The sequence below is a fragment of the Bison bison genome, unplaced genomic scaffold, assembly GCF_000754665.1.
Source record: "Bison bison bison isolate TAMUID 2011002044 unplaced genomic scaffold, Bison_UMD1.0 scf7180017864228, whole genome shotgun sequence".
NCBI lineage: Eukaryota > Metazoa > Chordata > Mammalia > Artiodactyla > Bovidae > Bison > Bison bison.
The window spans coordinates 439,010-462,630 of record NW_011494800.1 but is presented as its reverse complement, the minus strand read 5'-3'; the positions used below and the strand labels follow the sequence as shown (position 1 = coordinate 462,630).

The following is a 23,621-nucleotide window of genomic DNA, read 5'->3' as shown; positions in this document are numbered from 1 at the left end:
TAAAAGATGTTCTTCAAAATTTCAATTATATTTAATGGAGTTTTTAGAACCCTTCCTCAATCCAAATTACTTTTAAGAGTTTATGTTCTAGTTTCATATTAATAAATTAAAAGAATTAGCAATAGCTTCCAAATTAAAATACAACAAGTAGCATATATATTTTGAAAATACACTGTTTCTTTAGAATACTTTACTCTTTTATTTACTTAAGCAGATTTCATAGGATACTAATAGGAATCTGTCTGGGGATAGAAGAAAATAAATAGGTAGAGTAGGACTCCACTCATTCCCAGGAGGAATCAATGTTTCATAATAAATGTACTGATGCCACTAATTTGGAATTAGTAATAATTCAAAGACTGTCAAATATATTTTAAAATATATTTCAAAAGTTTTATGATGTAATGAATGAATAATGTGAATAAAGATTACAGAAAAATATTTAAACATCTTTAGAGAAGAAACATTTATATTAAAAACATTGTTTAATATAAACAACTGATTTGTTAGTTACAGGCGGCACTAGTGGTAAAGACTCCTCCTGCCAATGCAGGATATACAAGACACGTGGGTTCAATCCCTGGATGGGAAAGATCCCCTGGGATAGGAAAATGGCAACCCACTCCAGTATACTTGCCTGGAAAACTCCATGGACAGAGGAGCCTGGTGGACTACAGTCAAAGGAGCCACAGACAGTCAGACACGACAGGGCAACTAAGCACAAGTAGCTGAGGCTGCATCTATCAAGCAACATTTTTTGATTAGATATTCAATGTTATCATATTAGTAAGTTGCACATCACTGAAAAACTATTCTGTGGTATTCACTTTCAAGTAATTCTTATTAATCTTCCCACAAACTTATTTCTCTTTCCATGTCTTTCCAATCTGCAGGTGAATGAACAAGGAGGAAGGGAAAAGTAGAAAAGAAAAAAAAAGCAATAGGGAACAAGAAAATAGAAAAGAAAAACTTCAGAGAGCTATTAAAAGAAGGAAAAAATAAAAGGACAGAGAAAGAGGGAGGAGGGTAGAAGGTAGGGAAAAGGGAGCCTGAAAACAAACTACATTAAAAAGAAAAAGCCTACAAATAAATCATGTCAAATAATCATCAAAGTACCAAAGATGAACAATTACCTCTTCATCCAGAGATTGAAAGAGTAAAACTACCATGAATGTCCAAGTGGGAAGAAAAAAGCTACAAAACTGCTCAAAAGCCTAATTATGATGATTATTCTTAAATTAAGCCTCATCTAAACTCCATGGGGTCACAAAGAGTCGCAAATGATTCCGCACCTAAGCAACAATCTCCTGCCTAGGCTGGCGGCCAGGATTCTGGGAGCCAAGTAAGGGGAGAGTAGAGGGTGGAGTGAAGGGAAGAGGAGAGGGTGGGGAGGACGGGAGGGTTTCTCAATATTTCATATACATAGATTCACTTAATCTCCCTGTTTTCAATTTTCTCAACTCCTGATCTCTCCCAGTCAGAGACCTTTGTTTTCACCTTTCCTGCCACCTACTAGCATGGGAAACGGCAGTTACTCAGGGTTAGGAAATATATTAAAATCTTGAATAATTTTCAGCTAAACCTATTTCAGAGGGTTCTTGCTCCATCCCCACACACAGCATTAACACTCAGTCCCTGTGGTATCCAGAGCCAGATCCTAGCCTTTTTAAAAATCCTGAAATTTATTTCTTTGGCTTTCTCCATTGCTGACTTAAGATTTGACATTTCCTAATCAGTTACCACTGTGGTATTCATTCCATCTTCACTTGGAAGCCTCAGAGCACATGTTATTTTCAAGTGTCCATGTGATACTTTGGAAAAGAATATTAATATTATACTACAGGCCACAATGAAAGTCTTGAGAAATTTTTTAAAAGTAGAAACTAAGAAAAGGATACATTCTTCAACCATTAAGGCAGTTAAATCAGAACATACTAAAAATCTAAGCAAGTCAAAAAAGGTTCCAAAAGTTTAAAATATTCTCCCAAATAAGAATAAAAACTACTAAGAAAATAATGACAAAAAAACTAAATATCAAACTTGTAATTAGAGGCAAATTACACTTTCAGTATTAAAAAAAACAAAACTCACAAATCTTATATAAAACTTAGAAAGTCAGAAAACGAACAAAGCAAATCTCAAGATAATAAAAAGAGCAAATTGATAATTTATAGATAGAAAAAAATAGCAATAGATTCTAAAAACTATACTAAAAAAAGTTCTTTAAAAAACATATTTGAGATAGCACTGGAAACTATATTCAATACACTGTGATAAACCATAATGGAAAGAATATGAAAAAGTGTATATACATGTATAATTCAATCACTTTGCTATATAGTAGAAATTAACACATAAATCAACTATACTTCAGTATCTTAGGTTATGAACATTAAAATATTTAGGGGTGAAATATTATAATTTCTGCAACTTAATTTTAAGTGATTCAGAAAATATAAAAGAATATCTACTACTTTAAACAAACTACGTATACTAGTTGTTCTAAGCAAATATGACAAAAATCAGTGAATCCAGGTGATGAGTATATAGGTGTTGGTTATAATTTCAACTTTCCATTCATTCAAAATTTTTCAAAATAAACTGAAGAAAAAGATGTGCAGATGTGGAGGGTATTTACAAACAAGAGCTTAAGCTATTTCAAATAAGAGCTTAAATAAGCTTTATTAAGCAATAAATTTCAAGAAAATCTGTAATATTTCATTATTTTCTTACCTGAAATGTTATGAATGTGATTTAATTTCTCTTTACAGTTTTCTCTTCTAAAGAGATATGAACCCAAGGAGCCCCCAATGCTCTAAGATAAAATGAAGATAAACCATCAAGATTCCTGATTTTATGGTGTTTTTAAAAATACTGCAGTGAAAAGTCATTTTAAAAAGCTTGTATGTACATGGATACTTGAAAAGAATTACTTTGAAGTGAAAAATGAAAACGGCAAAAGGTGACTGAAATCATAGCAGGTCATCATGAAACATTCTTTTGAAAGCTAAACACTTTTTATAAATCATCGGAAATCCCATGAAGTTACTGTGCTAACACCAAAGCATTTAAAGGGGCCAAAGCTCCAAAACATAACCTGAAACTGAGTAGATTTTAGAGTACACTGCACCCTTTGAAAGGTCCATCGCGCATTGTATCACAAATCTACATTTTTATTCTGAAACTTCATCTAACTTTATTAATCCTGGATGATTTCTAGGTTACACTTGATTTGAAAATCAAAGTCTAAAATGGATGAAAACTACAGTAATGATTTCTACATATGTGAGATTCTACTAAACTGGATTCAGACATAAAAGTCAGCTAGTTGCTACTTGAAAACATACACAGAAACATGGGTCAGATTTTATAGGCTCTTTCAGGTGTGGACGTAATAGGCCACAGGAGTCATAATTTATTACAGTATGAAGTACTATGAGAGGTTAAATAACCAAATACGCACACTCCACGCTTTCCATTAAACTACAGTTCACGTCTTTTCCTCTTGATAAATGCCCCTAGTACAAGTCCTAATGTGCCATATTTTACGGCTCGAGAATTTTTTTTCCTAGTGAAAAGTTCTATCTTTGATCTCCATCAGTCTCAGCAAATGAAACCTAACTACAACACTACCACATATGATTTTGAAATATGTGAAGAAGTCAACATTAACAAAAGTGAAGGAAGGCAGACAGACAGAGAACATTTCAGTTTTTGACAAATATAAAGACACTATGCGTGCCTCTGTAAAATGGGAAGTCAATAGTAACAGAAAATTAGAAAGAACTTTTACCTTATCATAAAGGACACGTTAAGAACACCAATCAACAATGGGACTGGCTTACTGGGAAAGTAGGCTGGAGGCCAAGATTCTTAAATCAAACAAGCAATCTATCAGAGAAAAAACAAAACATATTTCTGACAGCCTCATAGCTAACATAAAATGGATCTGTGGTATGTTATAAAATACTAACAGACACCCTTTGAAAATTACTTTAAAGTCTTTATTCTGGCAGGTTTAGGCTACATATATAGTATCTGGACACTGTTTAGTTTTTCTGTGTAATGTCAAAAAATACACCTGACTAAACATGCCTATAATGAATAGAGGACAACACTCTTAATTCTGACTCTCATTTTGTGAAACCTCAGGAATTAAAATTTTTACTTTCAATATTACTGACAAGGATTGTTTGAAAAGTTTAGTTTAAGTTAAATTTTTATAAATTATTGATTCACTACATATAATATATATTGACGCTTTTGAACTGTGGTGTTGGAGAAGACTCTTGAGAGTCCCTTGGACTGCAAGATCAAACCAGTCAATCCTAAATAAAATCAACCCTGAATACTCATTAGAAGGACTGAGGCTGAAGCTGAAGCTCCAATACTTTGGCCACCTGATCCAAAGGGCTGACTCATTAGAAAAGACCCTGATGCTAGGAAAGATTGAAGGCAGGAGGAGAAGGGGACAACAGAGGATGAGATGGCTGGATGGCATCACCAACTTGACGGACACGAGTTTGAGCAAGCTCTGGGAGTTGGTGATGGATAGGGAAGACTGGCGTGCTGCAGTGCATGGGATCACAAAGAGTCGGATACAACTGAGCATCTTAGCACACACACACGCACAAAACTGTTAAAGATCATTCTTAGGTCACGGGTCTGTTAAAAAAACAGCCACAATTGGATTTGGTCCATGGGCCATATGTAGTTTGTGAACTCTGCTCTGGATAGCCTCCTTTTATCCAAAACGAAGCGGACCCCTAACGGGCATGTAATGCTGTCAGTGCCCTTTCATCCATTCGTTCATTCTAAAGCCAATCCTTGTATCACACGAAGGAATAACAACAAAACAACAAAAAAAATAAACCTCTAGTATTTCCAACTATACAATGACATCACCTGTGGAAATCTCAGACTTTTAAGGAAGATATATTACTGTGCTTTGGGTTTTCAAAGATTTTCTGTTAAAGTCTGTTACCTCTGATAATTATAATAATAAATATTTTTATGGAATAGTTATATTAGATACAATCACAGACAGATTTTTTACTCCCTTTTAAATCTTTATTGAGGTATACTTGATAACTTTATAGAGACATATTTTGCATATTATATTATTCACCATTTTCTAAATCATAATTCAATGACTTTTTAAATAATTTTTTCTACCAACACCATAAGTCAGTTTTCAAACTAACGATCTCTGAAGCGCATTTACTGTTAATGCCTGTTTTGCCCACCCCTTCGCCTCAGGCAACCACTAATCTTTTTGTCTTTACAGTTTCACCCCTTTTTTTGGACATCTCACATAAATGTGGTTTCTGCATCTGCTTTTTTTCACTAAGCATGTTTTTGATGTTCATCCACATCATGGTTATGTATCCATAATTTGTTCCTTCTAACTGCTAAACAGTATTCCAAGAGATATGCTACACACTCTTAAAGTGTCAATCTAACAAGTTTTGACATACATATACACTTATCTGGTGGCTCAGATGGTAAAGAATCTGCCCACAATGCAGGAAACCTGGGTTTGATTTCCAGGTTGGGAAAATCCCCTAGAAAAAAAGAAAGCGTACCTACTCCTTTATTCTTACCTGGAGAATTTCATGGGCAGAGGAGACTGGCAGGCTACAGTCCATGGGGTCATAAAGAGTAGGACACGACTGAGCATCTAACACTTTCACATACTCCTGAAACCATCACCAGTCAGGATAACAGTCATGTCAATCATGTCCCCAATTCCTTGTGTTCCTTTGTCATCCCTCATTCCCACCCCATCCCAGCCACCTTGTCCCTAAAGCAACTCCCAGGCTGCCTTCTGTTACTACATATCACTTTGTATTTGTCAGAATTTTATATAAATGGAATCCTACAGTATGTACTTTTGTATGCCCTTTTCATTCAGCACAATATTTTAAACATTCATTCATGTTAGAACATGTAAAAATGTTTCTTTTTATTATGAAAGAAAATTCAATTGTATAGAATAACAAAGTTTGTTTATACATTTACCTGTCGATGGACATGTGATATGTTTCCTGGGTTTTGGCTATTACAAATAAATCTGATACAAGCATCTGTTTATAAATCTTTGCATCTAAGCATATGCTTTCATTTCTCCTGAGCAAATATCTAAATGTGAAGTGCTGGGATCATATAGTAGGTGGATTAAACTTGTTAAACTACAGAACAGTTTGCCAAATGGATTTCACCATTTACATCCCCACAGCAACATATGAGCATTCCAGTCACTCCATATCCTCACCAACATTGGTATGATCAGTTTTTTAAATTTTAGACATTCTAGTAGATGTGCAGTTGTATCTCATTGTGATTTTAATTTGTATTTCCATAATGACTAATAATGCTGAGCATATTTCAATGTTTGTCATTTATCTGCCGTGTGTTTGTTATACTTTTATGAGGTATTCCAAATCTTCTGACTTTTAAAACTAGACTGTTTAATTGTTGAGTTTTAAGAGTTCTTTATATATTGTGGATTTATCAGAGAGATGATTTGCAAGTATTTTATCCCAATCTGTGATTTATTTTTTCATTCTCTTAATAGCTTTTTTAAAGAGAAAAAGCTTTTAATTTTTAAAAAGTATGAATTACCAATTTGTTATTTTTGTGGATCATGCTTTTGGTTTATATCTGAGACATTATTCCCTAATCCAACTTTTTCTTCTAGAAGTTTTATAATTTTAAACTTTATATTTAGGTCTTTGATACATTTTGAGGTAATTAAGTATGGTATGAAGTATGGATCAAAGTTCATTTTATCTCATATAGATATCTAATTGTTCCAGTGCCATTTGTTGAAAAGTCTACTGCTTTGCCATTAAAAATGCTTCTGCACATTATTTTAAATCAGTTGTCCATATGTGTTTTATACTTTTTTTTCTTCTCTCTATTCCACTGATTGTTTTGTTTCTTGACATCAATATCACATTGTCTAAATTACTGTAGCTTTTTAAATCTTGAAGTCAGATAGATCTCCATCCAACTTTGTTCTTTGTCAAGGCTATTTTGACTCCTCTAAGTCCTTTGTAGTTCCACGTGAATTTTAGAATCATGTCAATTCTACAAAAAATTTTAATGGGATTTTGATCCATACAGTCTATACATTACTTTAGGGACAATTGACATCTTCACAATATTAAGTTTATTGATCCATGAAGACGGTTCATCTTATCATTTACTTAGATCTATTTAATTTCTCTTGATGATATTTTGAAGTTTCCAGTGTATGGAGTTTTATCTTTTGTCAGATTTATCCCTAAGTATTTCATACTTATTTAATAATACTTTGACATTCCTTAGTTTTAAATTTTAATTTCCAAACGTTCATTGCTGTTATATAGAAGCAATCTGATTTCTGTATATTAATCTTGTATTCTGAAACTTACTTAACTCACTTCCTTGTTCTAGTAGCTGAATCATGTCATCTTGTGAAAAATGACAGTTTTATTCCTCCTTTCTAATGGGATGTCTTTTTTTTTCTGCCTGAATATACTACCTAGAATCCTGAGATTAACAATGAAAAGAACTGGTGAGAGTGGATATCCGTATCTTGGTCCTGATCTTGGGAGGAAAGCATTCAGCCTTTCATTACTATGTATGATATCAGCTGTTGATTTCTTAGATGTTCTACCAGGTTAAAGACATTAACTTGCATTCCTAGTTTGCTGAGACTTTTTAATCAGGAAGGAGTGTTGGATTCTGTCAAATGTTTTCTCTGTATCTACAGAGATGATCACATGACTTGATTTTTAGTTAGTTGAAATCAACCCTGAATAATCATGGGAAGGACTGATCCTGTAGCTGAAGCTCCGATACTTTGGCCACCTGATGCAAAGAGCTGACTCACTGGAAAAGACCTTGATGCTGGGAAAAATTAAGGGCAAGAGGACAAGGGGACGACAGAGGATGAGATGGTTGGATGGCATTACGGACTCAATGAGTTTGAGCAAATTCAGGGAGATAGTGAAGGACAGGGAAAGCCTGGCATGCTGCAGTTCGTGAGGTCGCAAAGAATCGGACATGACTTAGCGACTGAACAACAAATAAATGTGGTAAATTACAGTGATTGTTTAGTATTAAACTAACCTGTATTCCTCAGAGAAGGCAATGGCACCCCACTCCAGTACTCTTGCCTGGAAAATCCCATGGGCGGAGGAGCCTGGTAGGCTGCAGTCCATGGGGTTGCTAAGAGTCAGACATGACTGAGAGACTTCACTTTCTCTTTTCACCTTCATGCATTGGAGAAGGAAACAGCAACCCACTCCAGTGTTCTTGTCTGGAGAATCCTAGGAACGGGGGAGCCTGGTGGGCTGCTGTCTATGGGGTTGCACAGAGTCGGATATGACTGAAGCGACTTAGCAGCAGCAGCAGCAACCTGTATTCCTAAGATAAGCCCTAAGTGATCATGATATGTTACTCTTTTACACACTGCTAGACTCTATTTGCTAAAGTTTAGCTTATAATTTTAATATTTACATTTATGACATTATGGACTGTCATTTCCTTTGCCTGGTTTTGGTATCAACATAATGCTGACTGCTTTAGGTGTGTGTGTTGGGGCGGGGTGTAATTAAAGTCCCTGTTACTCCATCTTAGCCAGAAGTGCATGCATGTGTTTGCGTGCTAAGTCACTCAGTCGTGTGTGACTCTTTGCAACCCCCTAGACTGTAGCTCGCCAGGCTCCTCTGTCCATGGTATTCTCCAGGCAAGAACACTGGAGTTGTTGCCATGCCCTCCTCCAGGGGATCTTCCCAACCCAGGGATCAAACCCATGTCTCTTATGTCTCCTATATTGGCAAGTGGGTTCTTTACCACTAGCACCACCTCGGGAAGCCTAGAATTTTTATTTTTATAGTTATTAGGTCATTATCTCATCCATTCCTTCCTAATCTAGAAAGTATATACCAACAACATCATGTTATATATAGGGAAAATAGAGAAAGGGGGGAAACTGAGGCTCATAAAGTTCAATCAGTTCTAACCCAGAACTAAGATTTGAATCCACACCTATGAAACCATTCTTTAAACATCCTACTCTACTATACTATTTCAGTAGTACTCAAAAAGATTCTATTTAAGCACAGATTAATTTATTTTTCATTAAAAAAAGCATTATATCTCTAAAAAACCCAGGTAAGTCTGGTCTGAAGCCCATGTCTCAATCACTGTGATATTTGTTAAAAAGAATGAATGACATGCCATGGTTTATTATACACTGAGTCAGGATATATACATAAATTATTAACTATTAAATATACTGAAAACATTACTTAAGAAAAAGATAAAACTAGGAACAAAGAGTCTTATAAAGATACTTTACAGACCCAAAAAGTCCAACCAAAAGAGTAACAATAGTTGATAGATACCATTCTAAAGTTTTTAATCTTCAAAACCATACTATGAAATAGATATTACTATATAAACTTTATAGATGAGGAAGTTTGAGATATAAGAAACTTGTTTAGGAGGGGCAATATAGGAGTAAGGGGTTAAAGAGATATAAACTACTATGTATAAAATAAGCTACAAGGATATATTGTACAACATGGGAAATATAGACAATATTTTATAAAAATATAAATGGAGTATAACCTCTAAAATATGTGAGTCACTATATTGGACACCTGTAACAAATAATATTATATATCAACCACACTTCAATTTAAAAAAATTGAAAAACAGGAAAGAAATTTGTCCGAAACCTGCCATCCTTTAAGTAGCAGAACAGGTAGTCAAGCTATGTCTCTACAACTCCAGAATATGATCTTAAAATTTGTATTTGGTTTTCTGCTTGTGTTTCATATTACAATGTTGTCATCCCTGAGAAAGAAGATGCACAGCCAAGGGCCTTTCGGGAACAAGAAAATTCCAACATCAGATTCCAGTAGAGCTAGTGCCAAATGAATTAGAGCTAAGCTTTGATGATAATGGAGGTGATAAGAGGTTTCCCAATCCCTGACTGGAATAAACTTGTTGCCCCCTTTCTGCACCAAGTTTTCCTTCCATAAAATTAACGAAGGGCCCTTTATATATTTTTGATGATCTGCAATACGCTCAGCTCATGACCTTGGACTTCTAGCTGTTGGCTTTAATGTAGAATTGCTCTCAGGAGTAGCATGGGAGGAGGAATAACAGCTCTTCAAGTTATTCCAGTTATGAGGCAAGATGGTGTAAGGCTAAAGAGCCTGGACTCTTGAGACTCCTGAGGTTCAAATGCCTAGTATGCCTCATACTAGCTGTGAGACATTAGAAAAATTACTTAATCTCTTTGGGCTTCTATCCCTGCATCTATAAAACAGAGATGGTAATTCACCTCTCATAGGGTTCAGGATTAAAAGAACATATGAAAAGCGTTTAGAATAGTGCCTGGCACTTGGTTAACATCGTGTAAATTTGGCTAACAATATTATTATAGTTATTGCATAGGAAAAAAATTACATACGTTAAATAGGTATGTTAGAAATTCTGTAGTATTAAAAAATACTAGCAAAAACTATGTTTCAAAACACAGTCCTCTATAAATCTGACTTATCTATATTAATGTCTCAAAAATGATTTTGGAAATTAATTTCAGCATCTTCTGTAAGTGGGTAGTTTTTAAAACATAAGCAGGGATAATCAGAAACAATTTATTAAAATCAAATTACTCAATTCCCTTAAGGTAGTATTAAATATTTACTACAGACTCAGCATTATGCAATATCCTATAAGGTATATATAAGATCTAGACCCAGCTCCCAAAACGCTTAAAATATTAGAGAGCAAAAATAACACAGAGTTGACAAATAAGGCAAAGTATAAGAAAATGTCAGAGTAGCACGTAACTCTAGAAAAGGACTTCTACAGCACCATTAAAATGTATGAATTCAACCCACAAAAAAAGTATATATATATTTAGTGCCACTCCTAATGTCAGTGACAAGGACAAGTTCAAAGGACTGATATGTTATAAATTATTAATGAATCACTTCAATAAAAAAGAAAGGGGTTACTGAATAATATTCACTATAACTTACTGTTGCTATTTTCGTCTCCAGAAAGTTCTCCCTTTCTTCATCTACCTTAATTTCAAGTCCAGTTTTAAATAATTCAAGCATTTTGGGGATGTCCCGGCCAACGGAATCTGGTTAGAAAAACAAGAAATCCAAAGTTATCACTATATCTATACAAGTAGCAAAAATTACTAAATAAGAGAAACATTCAATCCAAGTTAAGATATAAAAAATGATTTGTGGCAAACAGACTTTATGGTGACCCATATCCTGGTGTTCATGCCCTTGTGTGATACCCTCCCACTTGAGTGTGGATGAGACCTGCAACATGCTTCTAGGCAAGAGACATGATGATTATGCATAACTGATTACATGACATAAAAATGCAATGCTATCTTGAAGGAGTCTCTCTCCCTACTGGCTCTGAAGAAGCAAGATCCAATGTTGTCGGGGGCATATGGAGAGAGCCATGAGCCAAGAAACTGAGACCCTCAGTCCAGAAACCTGCAAGGAACTGGATTCTGCCAAAAAGCCATATGAATCTGGAAGCAAATCTTCCTCAGTCAAGCCTCAGACAAAACCATGGCTCCAGCTGATACCCCGCGACTGGAGTTCTGAGACACTGAAGCAGAAAACGCAGCTCAGCTGCACACACATTCCTGATACACAGACGCTGATACAGGAAATGTGCGTTGTTTTAAGGCACTAAATCTGTGATATTATTGTTCCACAGTAATAAACAATAAATAAGTGTATACAATGATGATGCTTATCAAACTTTAGAAACATTGATGGCAAATTAAAACCTATAGAGTAACACAAGATAAAAGCTGAAACAGGGGAGTCTTGAAATCTTTGAAGAACATTGTACTTACCTTTACATGAAATTCATCTGACCTGCCTTACCATAAGGAAGGAACTAGAAAAGCAGCAAGAGCTAGCAGTAGAAATAATATCTCACTGAGTGATACAATCTGGAGGCAGCTCATTACTAAACCAATGGTTACAGAAGCTGGCATGAAGAAAGAGATAAAAATTGAAAGTTTACTGGATTCTAATGCTACTTTGTCCTCCATTAAGGTAGAGAAAAAGATGCAGTTGAATAAACAAAGGAGAAAAAAGGAATCAAGGTAAAAACCAAGAATTTTCAAAGGATCATGCAGGAGACTCCAAACATACATTATACCCTCCTAACCTTTGATCATAAACATTTTAACTCAAATTTAATATATAAAAATATATATACATATATTTTTAGTTTTACCTTAAACTTTTTAAAATTCATTTTTTATTGAAGTAACAGTTGAATTATAGCACTGTGTTAATTACTGCTATACAGCCAAGTGATTCAGTTATCTATATACACACACACAGTATTTTTCACATTCTTTTCCATTATGGTTTATCACACTATATACTAGGACCTTGTTGCTTATCCGGTTTATATATATTAATGTACATATGTGGAGTGTATAAAAATGGTACAGATGAACTTATCTACAAAGCAGAAATAGAGACACAGACATAAAGAACAAATGTATGGATACCAAGGAGGGAAGGGGGATGGGGTGGGACGAATGGGGAGATTGAGACTGATGTATATATATATACACACTACTACGTATAAAATAGACAACTAATGAGAACCTACTGTTTAGCATACATACGTAACTCTATCTATGCTCTGTGGTGACCTAGCTAAGAATGAAATCCAAAAAAGAGGAGTTATACGTTAAAAAAAAAAAATTACCTGCTGACTGACCTGAATCTATACCTACAAACCTGCTTTCCTCCCTATCATATGGATGAACTGTCTGTGTTCTTATGAAGGCCAATGCTCTTCATCTAAGCACTGGATCCCATACCTCCTCACCAATACAGCGACACCACCCCTCTCTCTCTCTACACCGTCAGCTTCCTCTGCTTTCCCAGATCATCAGCAGCAGCTGACAAACTTGCTATAAAATGTTCCATCTTAAAGCAAAATACTGCCTTTCAATAACCATCTAATACTTTCTGAAGAACGCTAAGTTTTCCAAAAAAGTTGCCCATCCTTTCTGTCTCGGCTTTCTTTCCTTCCACTTTCTCTCAGACCTACCTCCATCAAGTTACATCCCTAATACTCCACTGAGAATAATCCTGTGTTCCTCTGACTTGACCCGTCAACAGTAGTTCACAGAATATGTCTCCCCTCTTCCTACTGAGTCATGACTTGGCCTCTGAAACTCTATTCTCACTGGTTAGTCATTCTATTCCTGTTGGCTGAGCTACCCTTACTTGGCCGATTTCTAAAAGGTGGACTACCTGAGGGTTCAGTCACATGACCTCTCTTTTTCCACCCATGGACAGCCTTTAAGTGATCTCTTTAAACATACTGCTTTAAACATTTACCCACTGATAACTGCCAAATTTATATTTCTGGCCACAAGTTCCCTCAGGCTCTCCAACCACCTACTTAGTATCTCCACCCAAATGCAGGTAGGTAATTAATAAGGAGTACAACATGAAAAATGTTTGCTGAAAGAATGAACAAATTAATGACTTCATCATTCTGAGTCTGATATCACAGTGCTGTTGTAATGATAATGAAGTGGGAAAGGACAGGGCTTAAGAAGGAAGAGTTCCGTATTAAAACATACTATAAAAAAAAAAAAATACTATAGTGAAGGTGTTGATGGAATACTCAATACGTAGAAATAACAAACTGGAAAAAAGCGACAGACCAGAGATAATAATGTATTAATATACTTGAGTTTTTTAAACCAGTTCCATCCTAAAACAATCACAAAGAAAACCTCCTTCCTTTGAACTTACATATTATTTTCCTCTCTCTCTCTCCCTTTTTAACGAAAACATGTTGATGTGAATTTGCATTTCCCTAATAACCAATATTATTGGTAGCAGAATGAGCTGGTTGGACGGCATCATCGACTACAATGCACCTGAATATGGGCAAACTCTGGGAGATGGAGAAGGACAAGGAAGCCTAGTGTACTGCAGTCCATAGGGTAGCAAAGAGATTTCTTGCATTTCTTTCAGTTTCTGATTTCTGACTTAACTGTTATTACCAGAAATCAAACTCTGTATGATTGCAAGCCTTTTAAATTTATTAAGACTTGTGTTAAAACCCAGCAAATGGTCTAAACCTGAATGTTCCACGTACTCTTGAAAAGTGTACACCAAACACTTATTAAGTACAGCTACAATAAGGTCAAGTTGGTTGACAGTACTGTTCAAATCTTTTATGTACTTCCTGATTTTCTATATATATATGTTCTATCAGTTACTAAGAGAAGAACATTAAAATCTCCAACTGTACTTGTTTAGCTTATTTCTCTTTTCAATTCTGTCAGTGTGTGCTTCATGTATTTTGTGGCTCTCTCTGTAGCTGAGCATGTCCTGTTATTGTTACAGAATATCCATCTTTTTCTCTAGTAAACTCCTTGTCTTAAAAGTTCATTTTGTCTGGTATTAAAATAGCCAACTCAGTTCTCTAATGGTTAATGTTTTTATGGTATATTTTTACTCTTCATTTTCCTTTCAGCTTCTTTGTGTGTATGAATATGAAGTGTGTCTCCTGTAGACAGAATATAATTGGATTGTTTTTTCATCGTCTTATAATTTCTGCCTCTTGGTTGAAATGTTTATTCAATTTCCAATTAACGTGACTAATGATACGGCTTGATTTAGGTCTCTATTTTGATACACATCTTCTATTTGTCTCATCTCATTTGTTTCTCTGTTCTACACTGCTTTCTTTTGTTTTCAAGAAAAAAATTTAGTATATCATTTTTATTCCTTTATTTAGTTTTAAGCTGTACCTCTTTTTGTGTATGTTTTTACTTGTTCTAGAGATTACAATGTGCACATTTATTTATCACAGCCTACTTCATCTTAACATTTTCTTCCAGAAAACAACAGATTTGTGCCCACCTCCATCCTTCCTATCTCATCACGATGTTATTGTCCTGCCCAAACCTGCTTCATCTCCTCTGTATCTATCTTTAAAATCATACTCACTGGACTACTCAAGGAGGACATTAGGGACTCATTCAAGACTCCTCTCTCCCTTACCTTCCACACCTAATTAGTAACTCCTGTTAATTTCACCTCCTCACTATTCCACAACAGCCTTCTTCGTCGTCGTCACTGTTACTGCTCAGATTCTGCCCTTATTCCTCTTCCCCCTAGCCCGCTGCATTCGCTACCTCACTGTTCTCTGTTCTTAAAATTTCATTATCTTCACATCACCACCCTATCACTTACAAAGCTCCCATATAGAGTCATTCTAACAAGCAAATCATATTTCACTCCTCTGAGCAATAGATTTCAACAGCACCTACCTTCACAGAGGATAAAAATCTAATCTCCATAGTATGGCACACAAAGTCCTCCATGATCTGGCCCACTGCTTATCACTGCTAACCCCACTGACCTATCTGATAGCATGTTACGTAACAAACGATAGAAAGCTAGTTATAATTTTCTGAACACAACTGGCTGACTCACACTTTTGTGCGTTAGAACAGGCCATTTCTTCCACCTGGAATGTTCTCCCCATGAATGTCAGGAAAGAAAATGCCTATATATGGTTAAAGTCTCAACTTCACTGCTACCTTCTTTATATAATCTGATTCTACAAGGTGTTCCTCATTCCTCTAAGCACTTTGTACATTTTCTACTAGCACACTTCCTGCATCTTAGAGCAGCAGTTTGTTACTATCTCTCACCTGTCAATTTTCATCTCCTTAAAGCTGGGAACTATCTATTCATCTTTTAATCTTCAGCACTAAGTGTACTGCCTGGCACACAGTAGACACCCAATAAATATATGCTGATTCAATAAATGAGCTATAAAGGTAGAAACGATATATGAAGCCATGAAAAAGAATGACTTCTAAAATAATTAGGAAAAACTTTTTTAAAAAAAGAAAAAAGTAATTGTGGAACATGCATAGCTAGTTTAGGAATTATAGGGAGTCAATAGTAACAGAGGGTCATATGCATCATGTACTTAGCCTGTGCTGAGCTCTTGCACATTATAATAAAAACACCATGGGGACATGTTATCATGAAATCCATTTTGGAGATGAAAAACAAAGGCACAAAAATGTTCAAAAATTTTTTCAAAGTCACAGTGAGAGATAAAGCCAAGACAGAAGGAGGTCTATGCTAGGCACCCTTTAATTCTGCTTTTCAATATAGCCCAAGATTAAATCTTTCCCACTATTTTTAGGGTTTTGAGATTATGTAGTTATAGCCTCCTCTTTCTCTATTTTCTTTTTTCTCTGTGCTTTTACATTTGTCTACTTTTCTCCTCTTTCTTTTCCTTTCTCTTCTCCTAATTCTATTTAATTTTCATAATGAACATAATCTATACTAACATATAGGTATTTCATACTAATGTACCTTCTCTCTTCTTCACCAGGGAATATGACAGGGATAAAGAAAGTAGAATGTAAGGAGGCAGGGAAGACAAAGGAGGAGTAGTTAGGAAAAAAAAGTGTTAAGATTGTACAGTGTATGTTGGTGGGAATGCAAACTAGTACAGCCACTATGGAGAACAGTGTGGAGATTCCTTAAAAAACTGGAAACAGAACTGCCTTATGATCCAGCAATCCCACTGCTGGGCATACACACTGAGGAAAAGAGACACGTGTACCCCAATGTTCATCGCAGCACTGTTTATAATAGCCAGGACATGGAAGCAACCTAGATGCCCATCAGCAGATGAATGGATAAGAAAGCTGTGGTGCATATACACAATGGAGTATTACTCAGCCATTAAAAAGAATACATTTGAACCAGTACTAATGAGGTGGATGAAACTGGAGCCTATTATTCAGAGTGAAGTAAGCCAGAAAGAAAAACACCAATACAGTATACTAATGCATATATATGTAATTTAGAAAGATGGTAACAATAACCCTGTATACGAGACAGCAAAAGAGACACTGATGTATAGAACAGTCTTTTGGACTCTGTGGGAGAGGGAGAGGGTGGGATGACATGGGAGAATGGCATTGAAATACATATAATATCATATATGAAACGAGTCGCCAGTCCAGGTTTGATGCACTATACTGGATGCTTGGGGCTGGTGCACTGGGACGACCCAGAGGGATGGTATGGGGAGGGAGGAGGGAGGAGGGTTCAGGATGGGGAACACATATATACCTGTGGCAGATTCATTTCGATATTTGGCAAAACCAATACAATATTGTAAAGTTTAAAAATAAAATAAAATAAAATATATATATATTGTACAGTGTAAAAATTAGTATCAAGAAAAAGAGAAAATTAAAAAGAGACCTTTAAATGTGACAAAAGAAAGAACAGAGATTAGTAGTGAGAGCAACATTTGAGCTGAGTTATGAGAGAAAAGTATGTAAGGAAGAATAACAATTGGAAAGGAAATAGAGACAGCCAATCACTAAAGAGACATGCCTGAGAAACTTGGTATGAGACAACAGAAAGAAGTAAGATCACTGCTATAAAGGACAGTGGAAACAAATAAAGGTTTTGAGGTTATGTGCTTTGTTTTGGTCTATTTCTTTAACTAGAGAAATCTGAGTTAATTAAATTAAAAATAAATGCTTAGTAAGTCAGCTTGTCTAGTGCAGAAAACAAAACTATTCACTCTGTACCCGTATGGACTTTCTCTTGTTCATAGCCATCACATTCAAGGCTTGACACATATGATATGTTTGTTGAGTACCTACTATGTGCCAGATGCTATTCTAGGTCATGAGACTATACTAGTGGACAAAACCAAAAACGCCCTTATGCTAATGGAAGAAATTGAACACACACCCACAAATTAAAAATGTAAGATGCCAAGATTGATAAGCCTTAAAAGAAAGAAGGTAAAAATACGATAATGAGAAATCTAGTGGTAATGGGAAGTGGAGATTAATATTTAAATAGAATGGTCACAGAAGGTCTCTCCATCTAGGTGATACTTGAATAAGAATGTGAGCCAGACAAATTAGTAAAAAGCATTACAGACAGATAGGACAATGAATCCAAAGACCTGAGAAGGGAGAAAACTTGGTGTGTATGAGTAACAGCAAGGAAGCAACTATGGCTGGAGTAAGGGAAATAAAGAAGATCAATAGCACCAGTTGTAATACATCACTAATTCATCTATAGCAGATAATCATACCTAATCATCACTGGAATCTTTCACACATAAATAGTTTTAAATTATTAGTACACGAGAGAGGGAAATTTAGAAAAATTTCAAATTTGTTACCCTGCAAAAATTCCATTTGCTTTATCATTTTTCTTCATATGACCAAAGAATTCTAATTGTTTCAATAATGCAAGCAATACTCTTAAGTACAGCATGTTGATCTATGAGCTAAAAATAACTGACATTAGATTTCAATCATTTTACATCCATTACTCTCAAATACAATACAAAAGCAACTTCCTTACAGAAAGCAGTGCCCTACTCAGTAGATGTGAATACTCTATAGACAAGCCTGCTGGAATATCCTTTTGACAAGACTCCCAACTGCAACACTGATGCTCAGTTCTAAGAGCTATGTGTTAAGAGGAACACACAGTAATGGGTCCGATTTTCTAATCATGTCCCTTACCTGCCAACAACTTAGTATGCTTTATAAGTCAAGATATTTTCACACTAGTATTTTCTGTTTAGTAAATGTTAGTAACATTAGGAATAAAGAAAACTTTTAAAATATCAATAAAATGTATATATCTATGTTAGATATGAAAAAATGTTAGAGTTTACATTGTGGCAGGGAACTGGGGGGAAGCTAGTTGACAAGGAAAATGAAACCCAATTTCTTCCAAAGAAATTTTGAAAAGCAAGTTTTAAATGTCTTTTTTTTAATGAGATAAAAAAGAAATACTAAGAAAATATGCCAAATGTGCATTGGAAAAAAAAGAGAACTTGCTTATAGTTACGTAAGCAATTAAAATAAAACAAAACTGCAGCATTAAACATGCTGCAAAATGTGCACATTCAGTCCAGCCAAGTTAGTTACACCCACTCCCATTACAAAGACAAAATGTAAGACAAAATGGGAAACTAATGAGCTCAGCTGCAGGGGCTTGTTTGTTTGTTTTTTAATTCCATCCATTGCTCAAAACGTAATTCCTACTTTACCCTTACATCTTTTGTTGGATGTAAGGGGAATCAAATGTTCCTAAACAAGAATCTGAATAAGCTCTAAAAATGCATAAAACAAGCTTCATTTGTTCTAATGCACATCTGGTGTACTCTGTTTTAACATTTTTGACAGGTTAATCGTTTGTCTTCATGTTTAAAGAACACAAATGTTTTGCCAGTGCTGTTGAACAGATCGTGTGGGGGTGAGAAGAAAAAGCTGGGGAAGGTGAAAGGTCTGTCTGTTTTTCCAAGATGCTTTGGTAAGCAAATAGAGGTAGGGGACATACCTAGGTAACTTGACCATAGTATACAGAAGCTATGATTCATTATGAAAGCAGAAATAAAGTAAAGCCCACTAATAAAAATAAACATTTTCAGGGGAAACTGTTCTTATTTGTGATGAAGAAATGTTCTTTGAAAACCTTTCAGACTAAAACTAATTATCCCAAATTTTGTGATGAAAATGGCAATTAAAAAACCTCAACACTAAAGGAAACTGAGACCAAAAATTATTCAAAGAATGGATAAAGTTCGCAAAGGTGACAAAATTAATTTCCATGAAAAACCAGTTAACCGTGCAAAGCAATGAGTGAGCTGAATACAGATAAACTCGGTATTCAGTTTTACTTTTAATTGACTATATTTAGTATTATTTGGCTTTATTGAGCTTGAATTCAATTAGGAAAAAACTTAAGAGACTTATCCTCAAATTCAACTGCAATTCTGGTTTAATTTTTAAAATAATGTTCAATTTCAGGTCTTATTTAGGAAAGAATGCAGTGTGATTCCATGAAAACAAACACTACTATAATGGAAATTCCTACTAACAAGCACCAAACCTCCGTCCAATATCTCACAAGGATGTGTTATTCATTGCAGGCTATTAAAAATAAACAAAACTCCAATATAACAAAAGAACTGAAGAGTCCATTTGAATTTGCTTACAGTACAGAACATGGTCTTTAACTCAGATGAGCATTAGTGGCTATCATGTATGAAGAATTTTAGCAGGATTTTTTTTAGCTCAACTAGAGTTAAAATTTGAAGATCTAGTAAAATAATTTTAAAATATCTGCTCTTTTACCTTATAAAATTTTATTTGAAAAAACATCTATCTACAGCAGATATTCAGCACCACCTAAAAGGAACTATGTCTGCTAGTGAATGTACTCTTTCCTCCCAAACCTACTCCCCATTTGCATTAATGATATCAACTTATTAGAAGAGATCCCCAGGCTGAAAAATCTCAGCATCATTTGACTCTTTCCTTTCTTTCTCTCAACATGTCCATTGCTAACTACATAGTGCAAAGTCCTATTATCTTTGACATCTGTCCTCTTTACTCCAGACTCATTATGAAGACTTTAAGCCTCACCTTTATTAATCTCTGGCAACTGCATCTGAACTGGTCTCCTTGCATGATTTCATGCCAGTACATTTTACAAACTCTTGCTAGATTAAAGCTCTAAAGAATCCCCCAACTTAAAAAAACTTCTAAGAGAGTCCTGCTGAATACAGAATCAAGGTCCAAATTTCTGAGGATCTTATTCAAGATTCTGCTCAATACAGCATCAATCTACCTTTCTAACATATTCTTTTTCATTTCAAAGTAGGGGTACCATTCACTACCGCCAAAGAAAACTAACTGATATTTCTTCAATGTAGTCTGTAATTTCTGACTTACTTCAGTGTCTATGATTAACAGATTCTACTTAAAATATCCCTCTTAGTCTGCTCATCAAATTATTCAACGTACAGTTTAAACGTCACCCCTTTTAAGATGCCTTCTCTGATTTCCCCATCTACGTATAAATTCCTCCTCTAATGAACATCTACTGCATCTTGTGAATTTATCATATAATACTTCATACTTTATAACAAGGCTATTTATGGAGCACCCGTACTTTTCTTACTAAATTTCGTAAGGGGCAAATATTCACAAGGGGAAAGTTTCTCAGGGAAAATAACTGCAGAACCATACACAGAAAGCCAGCATATACAGATGATGAAAGCTAACATAAACGAGCATACGTGTTGTTTTGATAAAGAGACATAAGATAGTATGATGATAATATACCTAGTGGGTAATGTGTTCCACTAATTTAAAACAAGAATATGGCCTAAATTTAAAGATCTGGTGTTATAAAGCAACTAGGTTTTCAAATTACATTAAATCACCAATATTAATGCCAAAGGAAAAAAATTCTACACGTTCTTGTGTAACACAAAACTGAAATACCAGAGCATAGTATTTACTCTACACATATATTAGCAATTTTGTTTTCTAATTAAACATATATATTAGAAAGTTGTCGACAGAATACTGAAGTAGTAAAAGAACTCTCCCTTACTTCGATTAAACTTAGGAAATCTTGTTTTCAGTTTCTTCCTTAATGGATTAAGCTCGGGCATTATTTCTGGAACAGCTATATAAAAATCTGCTTGAATTTCATCATCCAAAATCTGAAAATCAGAAGGGAAAAGATAACCTTAGATTACAGAAAAGGCTTTATTTTTCTAAAAATAAGGTCTAATGTAGTAATCATTTTTTACAATTTAGAAAATACATATTAAGCACAATTCCTTTCTTTAAACACAAGGATCATATGAACATATTTACCAATTAGGAAAATCTTCAGAAGCAAAACATTTTCTAATGTTTGCTTTTAAAAAATAGCCACATCCATTATAAACAAACATTTAACAGGTTTAATTCTTCCTTGGGGTTATGTTAATCAAAAGTGTTGATTACTCATGTTGGTTCTACAAGCTAGAACACTGCACTGATGTGTACGTGGTTCATACAGTCCCAAAAAAGTTGAATTTGTATGTCCATCAAAACTGAAAAAAAATGCTGAAATTTTTGCAAGATCACATGTAAAATTAATAATCACTAGCTGCCAAATCATTAGCAACCACATCGCTTTCCTAAATTTGGAGCACCAAGACAACTGAAACGAAAATTCCTTTTGCCTCCAAAAAATAAAGGAGGAGTGGGATGGTCAAAGACAAGTTTACTTATAGTTTATTATGCGTAGTCTAATTCCATTCTAAGAGTAAAGAGAATAATTTCAGTTTTTAGAAGACATTTTAAATTAACTCAGGCAGGTACTCAGAATAATTACTTTACTTCTACAGTATACTCCATTTAAAAATTTAGCTGACTTAAAATTGAAGCAACTGTTTAGAGTAATACTGCCTGGGCAACAATTATCTTACCAATGATTCTCTTTGCATAAAATCTTACCACAATATGTCATTCAAAGCCTTAGTTTGGGGTTACACATTAAACTATAAAAACTTGAACTCTAGCAAAATTAAGCATGATTCTGGAATTTTATTTTCCTGTTACTAACTATTTTTTCTTTATACAAATTCTTTACTCCCTAAATGGCATACTATGCTCCCCTGAACAATAATAGAAAGAAAGATAGCACTAAGTTGTCTCTGACTCTTGTGATCTCATGAACTGTAGTCTGCCAGGCTCTTCTGTGCATGGGATTCTCCAGGCAAAAATACTGGAGTGGGTTGTCATTTCCTTCTCCAGGGGAACTTCCCAACCCAGGAATTAAACTCAGGTCTCCTACATTACAGGCAGATGCTTTACCGACTGAGCTACGTGGGAAGCCCTGAACAATAATAATTTACATAAAAAGAATCCTTGGCATGTGACAAGTATTCTTACAATACTTGTAATGTACTAAGTATACTTCGAATACTTGTAACGTGCTAAACACGTTACATGGTTTAGTTCACCAAGTGTATACAACAACCCTACAAGGCAAGTACTAATATTGACCACACATTCTAGGCAAGGAAGTTGAGGGCTTCAGTTCAGTTCAGTCACTCAGTCGTGTCCGACTCTTTGCGACCTAAGAATCGCAGCACGCCAGGCCTCCCTGTCCATCACCATCTTCCGGAGTTGACTCAAACTCACATCCATAGAGTCGGTGATGCCAACCAGCCATTTCATCCTCTGTCATCCCCTTCTCCTCCTGCCCCCAATCCCTCCCAGCATCAGAGTCTTTTCCAATAAGTCAACTCTTCGCATGAGGTGGCCAAAGTACTGGAGTTTCAGCTTTAGCATCAGTCCTTCCAAAGAAATCCCAGGGCTTATCTCCTTCAGAATGGACTGGTTGGATCTCCTTGCAGTTCAAGGGACTCTCAAGAGTCTTCTCCAACACCACAGTTCAAAAGCATCAATTCTTCAGTGCTCAGCTTTCTTCACAGTCGAACTCTCACATCCATATATGACCACTGGAAAAACCATAGCCTTGACTAGACAGACCTTTGTTGGCAAAGTAGTATCTCTGCTTTTCAATATGCTATCTAGGTTGGCCATAACTTTTCTTCCAAGGAGTAAGCGTCTTTTAATTTCATGGCTGCAATCACCATCTGCAGTGATTTGGGAGCCCAAAAAAATAAAGTCTGACACTGTTTCCACTGTTTCCCCATCT

General features: G+C 35.3%; 1 protein-coding gene across 1 annotated transcript in view; it reads right to left on the bottom strand.

Annotated features, from left to right (window-relative positions):
* MRPL1 (mitochondrial ribosomal protein L1) overlaps positions 1-23,621 on the bottom strand; it is a 72,048-nt gene that overhangs the window by 16,668 nt on the left and 31,759 nt on the right. Inside the window, exons 6-7 of the mRNA XM_010845895.1 lie at positions 21,516-21,627; positions 11,049-11,155 (exon numbers count right to left, since the gene is read on the bottom strand). Coding sequence (XP_010844197.1) covers positions 11,049-11,155; positions 21,516-21,627 — 219 coding nt within the window. The remainder of the gene's footprint in view (positions 1-11,048; positions 11,156-21,515; positions 21,628-23,621) is intronic.